Source organism: Lichenostomus cassidix, chromosome 6, assembly GCF_008360975.1.
Source record: "Lichenostomus cassidix isolate B80296 chromosome 6, HeHo_3.0, whole genome shotgun sequence".
NCBI classification, from domain to species: domain Eukaryota; kingdom Metazoa; phylum Chordata; class Aves; order Passeriformes; family Meliphagidae; genus Lichenostomus; species Lichenostomus cassidix.
This window is the reverse complement of record NC_139487.1, coordinates 493,757-504,388: the sequence shown is the minus strand read 5'-3', so window position 1 is coordinate 504,388 and position 10,632 is coordinate 493,757. Positions and strand designations below refer to the sequence as shown.

Genomic DNA, 10,632 nt, shown 5'->3' with positions numbered 1-10,632 from the left:
ACACTGGGGACACTGGGAGCACCGGAGAGGTGCTGTCCTGGACACGGGATGACCCCAGGGCCGCAGCTGGACAGGTCTGTGTCCCCTGGCACACCCGAGTTATTGGTATTTAATGCCTGACAATGACATTAAGGAGAACTTTGCAACCAATTCCCATACATTGATTACATTACATTTTTGCTCTCACACTTAGTGTATTTCTCTGTTCTCTTGCCATGTGTTAGAAGCAGTTTTCATATTCCTCAGTCGTGACAGAGAACATTCCTTTATTTAAGCCCAAGGATTTCAGTTTTCAAATAGTTGTTGGAACAGGGGAAAAAAACACAAGGCAGCTGCTCTTAGTTAATATAGCTTAGGACATTTCTCCTCAAAATGATGGGATTGTCTTGGATTTAGAATGCTGTTTCTGAGCAATTGTGCTGAAGGCAGGACTGGTGAGTCCTTGTGGAGCCATCACACACCTTGGCTGTCCCCAGAGTTAATAGCCTGTGTGTAAGCCCTGTCCATCCTGCTCTGTCACCACCCCTGGTGACAATGCCATAAGGGAGAGTTCTGGGAATGGGTTTGTTCCACAGGATTCTTGCTCTGTGAGCTGAGTGACTGCAGCAGCACAGGCACTGCAGTTAAAATAGACCTGGCAGATGTCCCGTGAGCACACAGAGGGAAGCTCTGCACAGCCAGAAATGAAGTGCCTATACAATGATTCAAATCCACCACAGTAATTTCTCTTGGTGAAAAACCTTGGGATTTATTAACCTGAAGCACAGGTAAGGTGGTTCGTCTAGGAAATATTTTGCTTCACAAGATATTTTCGAGGTTTTAAAGGCATTCAACCTGGCAGAACAAAGACTTTTTTTTGTAGCTTAATTTGGAAACTGCTGAGGGAAGAGCCTAACCTTGCAGAAGAGTGCCAAAGAGCAGAAGTCTGGGAATGTGAGGAGTGTGGAGGTGGGGCTTTGGCTTGGCTCTGCCGCCCGTGACCCCACAAGGCTCCTGAGTCAGCACTCAGCAGTGTTTCCCAGCAGAGCTGTGCTCCATAAATAATTGCCTGTCCTCTGATCTGGGCAGCCAGGGGTCAGAACATCTGGCAGGAAGCTCTGGGGGCAGGCAGGGCCCTGCTGCCTTCCTCAGGGTGGAGAGGACACAGCATCTGCCCTTCTGTAATCCAGCTGTGCATGGGGAAAGCTGGAGGTGTTCTGTTGGCTTTCCTGGTGACAGGATGCGTTGGTTTGCTCCATTTTGCACGTTGAAAAATGAGTGTCTCTGCATTTGGGGCTGTGTCTCAACTGGACTGTATGTTCCAGAGGATCCTCTCAGGACATGACTACTGAGCAGGTGTCTGTAAACCAAGGGGAATTTCCATCATGTCTAAGGGAAAATACACAACATTAAATATCTCAAATTAACAGGTGGTTCCAGATCCTATGTCTGTGGCCTGACAGGTCTGATAATCACAGAAAGTTAGTATAGCAAGCAAAGTAACTGAAATAATAATTTTACTGTGTTTACTCAGAGAAAAGAAACTGGAACAGCACATCAAACAGCACATGGGAATGATGAGAGCAGGAGGAGGAAAATGAAAATTATCACCTCAAAGCCAAATTGATTCACTATGAAAAATTCTCCTTCAAATGTCTGTAACGTGTCTTTGTGTCTGTCCACTGTGTCCATACTGGTAGCTGGGCATTGATTTATTCTGTGTATTCCAAGGTGGCTCAGCTGCCCCAGGTACAGCCAGATTCACTGGATTTAGTGACCACATGTGACAGGGAACACTGCAGGGACACCAGCTGAACTTCCCGAACACAATCACCAGCGTTTGGAGGATACTTCAAAAGATCCTTTTCCTGCTGAAAATGAGTCCAGATTTCTCTATCCTTGGGGACATCAGAATTTCCCTCTGTGCCTCTGTCCTACTCTCAACATACTTCCAAGGCTTTGTGGAAAGTCAAGGCAGCCTGTGGACTTTGGCTTGTAGAGCCCTCTTGGTACAGTAATTGAAAAAGTGTTCCATAAAAATGATACCAGACATCAACTCAGTTGACTTTTTCTGTTCCTATTTTGCTGTGTAAATTAACAGAAGCAAAGAAGCACAGTGCTGCTCACGGGAGCAATATTATTATTATTATTATTATTATTATTATTATTATTATTATTATATTATGATATGATATGATATGATATGATATAATATAATATAATATAATAATAATTATTATTAATATTAATATTAGCCTTTCTGGCGAGTCTCTGCTTGACACAGCTGGGTCTCAGCCCTTCAAGTACAATGAGAATTCAGTTTCAGTCACAGCAGAGACAGTATTGATTCCATCTGGATCAGGTGTGTTTCAGTCTGTCAGCAATCTGGGAAACCACAGGCTCCTTCAGAAAGGATTGGTAAAAATAAACATGTTATTTGTAAATATTTGCATCAGGATGCATGTGGATCAGTATTTGCATAGGAAACGTGTGGCCAACAGGTCAGGGAGGGATCCTGCCCCTCCACTCAACCCTAGCGAGGCACATCCCCAGTTCTGTGCCAGCTCTGGGCTGCTCAGGACAAGAACGTCAAGGAGCTGCTGGAGAGAGTCCAGCAGAGGCCACAGAGAGGATTTTGGGATTGGAGCATCTCTGGGCTGAGCAGACACTGTGGGAGCTGGGCCTGGTCAGCCTGGAGAAGGGAAGGCTGGGAGGGAATCCCATCAATCCACACAAACATCCCCAAGGGTTATCCACCGTCAGAGCACGGTGCCACAGACAAGACCAGGAGCAATGGCCACGAACTGAAACACTGTAAGTTCCACCCCAACATGGAAAAGAACTTCTTCCCAAGGAGGGGACAGAGCCCTGGAACAGCTGCCCAGAGAGGGGCTGGAGTCTTCCTCTCCTGAGACATGCAAACCCTCCCGGGTGTGTTCCTGTGCCACTGCTCCAGGTGACCCTGCCTGGGAACTGTAAGATACCCACAGGTCCCTTCCAATCCCAGCCGATCCGGGATTCTGTAAGGGATGGCTATGAAGGTAAGTGGATGGAACTTCCCAAAAGTTCGGAATTCAAAGGAAGCTGGAGATGAGTGGGGCAGTGCGCTGAGAACACGAGGTGGCTGAACAGCACCATCAGCGTTCCCGGCCGCGGGACTGTCCCTGTCCCCAGGCCGACATGGAGTGGCTCCGGGCCCGGCTGGCCCCGCCCATAGGCTGGCCCCGCCCACGCTATTGCCCCGCCCATGTCATTGCCCCGCCCATACGGTGGCCCCGCCCACGCCGTGGCTCCTCCCCCTTGCTGCCCCGCCCCAGGAGGGCTCCGTCCCGCCGGTGCAGGTGCGCGGCTCGGCCGCCAGGTGGCGCGAGATGCCGGTCCGCCTCCAGCCCGGCCCCGCCCCTTGCCGGCAGACCACGCCCAGCCCTGCCGCGCCCCGCCCCGCTCGGCCCCGCCCCCTCCCGCGCACGTGCCCCGGAGCGGGGCGTGGCCGTGACGTCATGGCCGGCGGCGGGGCGGTGCTGTGACGTCACGGGCGGCGGCGGCGGGCGCTCCGTGAGGTCACCGCGCGGCCCCAGCGGCCCCGCCGGCGGGGAGCGGCGGGAGCATGGCCGAGGCCGAGGCCGGGGCGGCGGCGGGGGACGCGGCGGGGGCGCCGCCGCCGCGGGTGGGCGCGTGGGTGCCGGTGCTGGTGGAGCAGATGGTGAACGACACGCTGGTGGTGACGCTGAGCTGCGGGGAGCGGCGCTTCACCGGCGTGCTGCTGGACTGCTCCAAGAGGTGCGGCCGGGGATGGGGCGCCGGGGAGCGGGACGGGGCCGGCGGGGCCGGGCTGCCCCGCGCCCTTTGTTCGCCCGCCGGGACAAAGCGGAGGGTCGGAGCGGCCCGGGGCACGCGGCGGGGCGGAGCGGTGTCCCGCCCGGGGCTGCTGTGCCCGCACCGCCGCGGCCCCGCACGTGGCCCCGGGAGCGTGCCTCGCAGCCGGGCTGGCCCCGCAGCCCCCGCGTCGGGCACTGCCCTCCCCGCCCTCCCTGCTCGCCCGGAGCCCCCCGAGCTCCCTCCCGAGCCCCTCCGCCTCCCCAGCAGGGCCCCGGGATCCCGCGGGCTGTGGCCGCAGCTGTGCCCGAGGTACCGGGGACACGAGAGGGACATCTCTTCGCAGCGGGGCAGCTCCGGCTGTCCGAGGGCTGCGGTACTGCGAGGAGCAGGTTTGATGCCTGTGTGCTTGGGAAGGGACGTGCCAGAGCAGTGCGGCGTGGGAGCACAGCAGTTTCTCCTGTCCTTCCTATGACATGTGTGGGGCAGGACTTCTGAGCTGCGTTTTCGTCATTTATTTCGTTTCACATGGCTATCCGGGAAAATCTGAGCCAGATTTTCAGAAGCATTTAGGCACCTAACACTGCACAGTCCATAAACCCAGCCTGAAGTCTGCTCCCAGCCTGAGCAATTGGTGCCACTCCAGCCCCCTAAACCAGCTCTTTCTGCCTTCTCACATTTCATTTGTCTTCCTCTGCACACTTTTTAACCTGGTTTTTTTTTCACCCTTTCTCCATTATTTTTCTTCATCTTTCTTCTTCCCTCTGTCCTCAGTGGGTTCAAGAAACAACCAGGTGGGTGTTTTTCCCAGGCTGTAAGGCAGTTCTGCCCCAGCCCTGTCAGTGATCTGTGCTGGGTGGGAGGGCAGTGGCTGATCTGCCCTCTGAGCACTGCGGCTGTCCCCGAGGGTCGTGCTTATTCCATGTCCGTGGTGATGCCAAGCCCTGACTGGCCTGTGCTGGCCGTGGTGGGGCAGGGAGGTGTGGTGACCTTCGTGGCCTCTCCTTGTGGCTCTCAGGAGGGGACTCTGTGTGTGAGGGAGGTGCCTGGCTCCTGGTGGACCCTGGGGACTAGGAGTGAGCACTGCAGTCATCCCAGGTCTGGGGTATGGTGGGGAGGAGAGATCTTATTCATCCTACAGCAGAACTCAAGAGTCAGCCTGGCAGTGATTGGAAGGTGAAGGTCAGGATGTGTCCCAAAGGCAGCAGGAATTTATCCACTTGGTGCTGAACTTGGAGTGCCTGAAATGAGTGTGTGGCAGAACTGTTTGCTATTGCCTGGCTGGTGGAGCTGTGTCCCACCAGCTTGTCCCTGTGCAGGGGTCACCTGTGGGGCTGTACGCCCTGGGCAGGAGAGGAGCCACCAGAGCAGGTTGTTATATCTACATGGAAAGAGGAGATTACCCCAAAAGGGAGGGAGGGCCTGTATGGTGACTCTTCAGCTTTCTTTTCTGCTTTAAAGTGGTTTTATATCACACAGTATATTAATGTGTTTTACTTAATTGTGGCTGCCCCATTCCTGAAAGTGTTCAAGGTCAGCCTGTACAGGACTTGGAGGAACTTGTCTAATGAATGACATCCCAGCCCATGGCAGGAGAGTTGGAACTGGGTGATTTTTAAGGTCCTGATGCAGACATTCTGTAATTCCAGGATTATTTCTCCTGAGCTGCAGTGAGTGATGTGGGGAGCTGAGCAGGAGGCAGGCCTGCCGCCCTGAGCACCCAGGGCACTCCTGTCCATCCAGGTCCCAGCTGGACGCCTCTGGTGTTTTACTGCAAAGGGCAGGTGCAATTTTGAACCACAAACCACATGCCCAGCTTTGCAGGAGCTCAGTCCATGGGCAGCAGGACTGCACCCTGCCTGCACCCTGCTGCTGCCTGCCCTGCCCCTCACGCCTTTAGGACGGGGTGGATGTAGGGAACAGTCATGCCTGACCTTCCAGCCACTGGGGAATTATTTGCAGAAAAAAAGTGGTGGTGTCCTTCCTGTGGTGTCCCTTGCTGCCCCAGCCTGGATGATGCAGCAGCACCAGGGCCTGCCCACTGACTGGCAGCTATTTGCTTCCAACAAACTGGCTCTGCTCAAAGTGAGCTCCGTAGTGTATATGCTCGAGTAGAGATTTAAATGCATTTTGAATGCAGTTACAGTGGTTTTGATAACAAGATTTGGCAGTTTTGCTGCATCTGGACTTACTGAAAAAGCTGGGGTTTAATTATACAGGGGTATAAATAAAGCAGGATGGCATCTCCTGTACCAAGCAGAGACTGGATTGAAGTATCCAAGTCCAGTTGGCTGCAGCTGCCCCAGAAAGGGGGATTACAAGCAGGGTGAAATCCCATCAACAGTATTTCCTGCTGCTTTAGTCACAGAATCCCAGAATGGCTTGGATTGCAAGTGAACCTTAAAGCTTATCCTGTTTTACCTCCTGGCATGGGCAGGGACACCCTCCACTAGGCCAGGTTGCTCCAAGCCCTGTCCAGCCTGGCCTTGGACACCTGCACACTGTGCAGCTGCACAGCACTCCTGCCCCTAGCCTTTACCTCAGACACCTTCATCCTGCCTGGGGCGGGAGTCTGCAGGACCAGTGACAATGAGTTGACAAAAGAAATACATGAAATTCATCCTGATTTGCACACAAGAGGTGGGGGGATGTAGGGAAAAGTGGTGGACTTGGTGTTTCTCCTTGTGAGAAAAGTGAGCTTCTCCTGGAAAGCCAAGTGTGTCAGATGGAGTGTTTCTCATTCTGCTGTGGGTGGGAAGACACTGGCAGGAAATCCTCTTACAAGGTGCTCTGTCTGCCGTGGAAGACAGCTTTGGGCTGGGTGGGGGGAGTGCCAGGGGCTGTGGATATGGCAGCTGGCTTAGGGTGGGATGGAGCCAGGTGCAGCTGGCCTTCCCAGGGGCTGCAGGAGCCTGATGAGCTTGGTCTGTGCACTCCCATCTGCAGTGTGCAGTGTAGGGGGATAGAGAAACCCCTGGAGTGTGCGGTGGGGGGGATAGAGAAACCCCTGGGGTGTGCAGTGTGGGGGATAGAGAAACCCCTGGGGTGTGCAGTGTGGGGGGATAGGGGAAGCGAAAGCAGCCCTGGACGGTGCCAGTGGTTTGCTTGTGCTGCCTGGCCGTAGGTGACAAGGTAGGAGTATCTCTGCATGGCCTCTCTGGAGCTGTTTTCCTTCCCCCTGTACCTGAGATGTAGGGCTGGGATGCACTGTTTCATAGGGAGGCAGGCAAGGCAGCAGAGCTCCTCTCTGCTCGGCCTGGAACTGGCGTGGAAGGTGTGCAAGAAGCATAATTCCTCAATGGAGCTGCTCTCTTGGCCTTGGGAGACACTTCCAGTACAGGAGCAGTCCTGCCATGTCAGTGCTGCAGTGGGATTTCACAGGACATATCCCCACCTGGTCATGACCCCCAAACAAGCCATTCCATACCTGCCATATGGGAGATGCTGCCACCAAAAATTAAGTTGCAGGTTCAGTGACTTGGCCCCTTGGAGCCAGGCTGTGGGAGTGGACAGGAGCCCTGCAGAAGCAGGGGGAATGGGCTTGTGTCCACGTGAGGAGCAGTTTTCTGTTGTGACCAAGTCATGCAGTCTCACTGCACAAAATAACCATAATTTATAACTGTAATTTCGTTCAGAAATTGTCTCACTTAGGATTGTTTTATGAATGGTGCCGACATCTCTGTCTGGCTGTACTAACTGTACTGGCTTTCTGAGTTGTCATTTAAAGACACCTACATTCTTGGTTGTCTCTGTTTTAAAAAAAGCCTCTTAAAACAAAAATATTTTCTTCCAAATTCGATGATTTCAACAGCTTAATCCTTTCCCAGTTAAACTGTCATTTGACAGCAGGTTCTTGCACTTTTTCAGTAATGGGGAAGGACTTTGGAGGCTCCTCTCTGTCGGGAAACCCATGGCAGTGGCTTTGTGCTGCTCTTAGTTAGAGGTGTGGGACTGAGCAGACACCTTCAGCTCCTCTTCAGTGCCCTTCTGCTAAAGCTTACCAAAGTGTCCCTTCTGTGATACCACCAAGAAACTCCTCCCTTGCCTCAGGAAGGGTCTTTCCTTCCTGGCCATTGGAAAGAAAGCAGTGGCTGGCAAGGAGGGGAATGGGAATGCAGCATCCAAAGCCTAGAGGTATTTGGTCTGTACCTGTTCTCCATTCCTTTGTCTCTGTGGCTCTCCCATACAACATGTTGTTATTATTTAAAAAGCCCACAGACTTCACTGACAGTGTGTTCTCTGCAGAAGTGTCTCTGCAAAGCCAAGGCAGCAAGCATTGCCCAGTCAGAGTCAGTGTTTCAGGGCAGAATCTGTCCCAGTGCTGTGTTAGCATATTTCTAATGCCAGGCCAAGGGCATAAATTCTGGAGACATGAATTGTAGTTGTGAGTTTCAACATTTCAGAGGATTTGTTTTTGTCAATATCCAGGCAAGATGCTGTATCTAGACTTTGGTGGCCTGTAACGAGACTTAGCATTCAAGGGCAGAATATCATCATTGTTAACCTTGCTATTCTGGAGGAGTAGTGGATTCCTTATGTTAACAAATACAGCTGTGTATGGAGAGACTGGGGAAGAGGAGCAGAGCTGTGTCTTGATGAACCTGTTCAAGTTACCCACCCAAGTCAAGGTGTTCAGGCCTAGAATGAAAAGCTGGAAAATCAGCCATCCACCTACAGTGAGAAGGGCATTTTCAGAGCTCCATAGGCTAATCTGTATCACATCCCTTCTCTGGCCTTGCCAGCCTGCTGATGCAGTAAACTGCTTTGTGGGATAAAACTTACAACTTCTTAGAGCAAAATTTTGTGCAAATAGTTCATAGAAATTAGAACTAGAAATAGTTCATAGAAATAGGAGGTTTTGATCCCTGTGCCTTTTCTGGGAGAAGAGTAGGACATCTTGCCAAAATTCTGCACTGATGTTATTTTTTTCAGGGCCAGAATTGGCTGCCTGGTTTTAAAAGTCAAGAACAAGTGTTGTGTTCTTAATACTGAAGTTGTGGGAGGTCAGATCTTTTGGGTTCCCAGAGAAGCACCTTTCAAAGCTCCTGATTGTTTCTTTCCCTCCATGTCCTTCTCGCCCCATTTTAGGTCTGGGCTGTTCTGTCTGCCATCCTCCCTCCCCAAACACGAGGACCCCCCTGCCGATGCCTGCGCTGACGGAGCTGCCGACAGCCGAGGTGCCGCGCAGGGCGAGCCAGAGCCGCAGCCCGCTGGCCACCAGCCTGCCGAGGGCAAGGATGAGGAGCAGGTGCCACCGCTGCTGCCAGCACCGGGCAGCCTCCCTCCCTACCCGCCCTACTTCGAGGGAGCTCCCTTCCCGCGGCCCCTGTGGCTGCGGCACACCTACAACCAGTGGGTCCCGCAGCCGCCGCCTCGGACTATAAAGAGAACGAGGAGGCGTTTGTCACGCAACAGGGACCCGGGGAGGCTCATCATGAGCACCATCCGGCTGCGGCCCAGGCAGGTGCTCTGTGAGAAGTGCAAGAACACTCTGAACCCCGAGGACACGAGCGCACCGCGGCAGAACGCCAAAACCAGGAGGAAGCTGAGCATTCAGGACAAAGAGCAGAAAAAGCACAGTGACTCTGACTACATGGAGAAAAGGAACAAAAGAGAGAAGAGGGAGGATGACAAGTTTTCTGGGGAGCTGGTGCATCGAACGCCAGTTATAAAAATATCCTACAGTACTCCACAAGGGAAAGGTGAAGTGGTAAAAATCCCTTCCCGGGTTCATGGCTCGGTTAAACCGTTCTGTCCGGAGCGAGTATTGCAGAACGGAGCCGGGGACCAAGAGGAGACCAGGGACTCTGAACGATGTCGACAAACCAAATGTTTAATGGACAAGTCAGCAGGCAGCCAGCTTGCTTCCATTCCAAAACTGAAGCTCACGAGGCCAGTGCATTCCAGTGTGGATGTCCCACCCCCAAAGATACGGCTGAAGCCCCATCGCATCAACGATGGTCAGAATGTTTCAATTTATAAGGCAGAACTGATTGATGAAATCAATGTCCTTCAGAACAGCAGGGAGTCCAATCCCGGAGCGTTCTACAATGATGAGTCTACTGACAGAAGTTTGGCTGAGATGTCTTCAGGAAGCTCAGGTGAAGATGATGACTTTAAAAGGTTTCCCCAGGGTAAAGATGGACATGATAACTTGGCTTTCCTCATGAATTACCGTAAAAGAAAAGCAGATTCTTCTAGTTTATCGGTGTGTAGCAATGACAGTCTAGATGAATCCAAGTCATCTAGTTCAGAAGTGACATCACCAGAACTGTGTGACTTTTTGCCTGGTGATGATGCCTCTGTCTCTTCATCTTCAAAAGATGAGCGTAAAATTGTGCCGCCACTGACAGTCAGACTGCACACCCAGAGTGTGTCTAAATGTGTTACAGAAGATGGAAGGACTGTTTCAGTGGGGGATATAGTCTGGGGTAAAATTCATGGGTTTCCGTGGTGGCCAGCACGTGTTCTTGACATAAACCTCAGCCAGAAGGAAAACGGGGAGCCTTCATGGCGAGAAGCTAAAGTGTCATGGTTTGGTTCTCCAACGACTTCGTTCTTATCTGTTTCAAAACTCTCTCCTTTCTCGGAATTTTTCAAACTGAGATTTAATCGCAAAAAGAAAGGGATGTACCGGAAAGCAATCACGGAAGCTGCAAAGGCAGTCGAGCACCTGACTCCAGAAATAAGAGATCTCTTAACACAGTTTGAGACATAACTTTGCCTCCAGTATCAGGTGAGTGACTGCTAGACTAATGCTTCCCATAAAAAGCCTCCTGCTGCTTTTTTTTAATCTATATTCCACTATTTGGTTGCATTTGTTTTTCCATAAAAGCT

At 52.3% G+C, this 10,632-nt stretch overlaps 1 protein-coding gene across 2 annotated transcripts in view; it reads left to right on the top strand.

Annotated features, from left to right (window-relative positions):
• The first annotated feature begins 3,517 nt into the window (after nt 1-3,517).
• The window catches only part of PWWP2B (PWWP domain containing 2B), a 39,984-nt gene continuing 32,869 nt past the window's right edge, over nt 3,518-10,632 (top strand). Inside the window, exons 1-2 of one of the 2 annotated variants that reach the window (XM_085064541.1) lie at nt 3,518-3,759; nt 8,884-10,531. In XM_085064541.1, coding sequence (XP_084920667.1) covers nt 3,587-3,759; nt 8,884-10,513 — 1,803 coding nt within the window. In that variant the 5' untranslated portion in view covers nt 3,518-3,586 and the 3' untranslated portion in view covers nt 10,514-10,531. The remainder of the gene's footprint in view (nt 3,760-8,883; nt 10,532-10,632) is intronic. The other variant, XM_085064540.1, reaches the window with a different exon arrangement.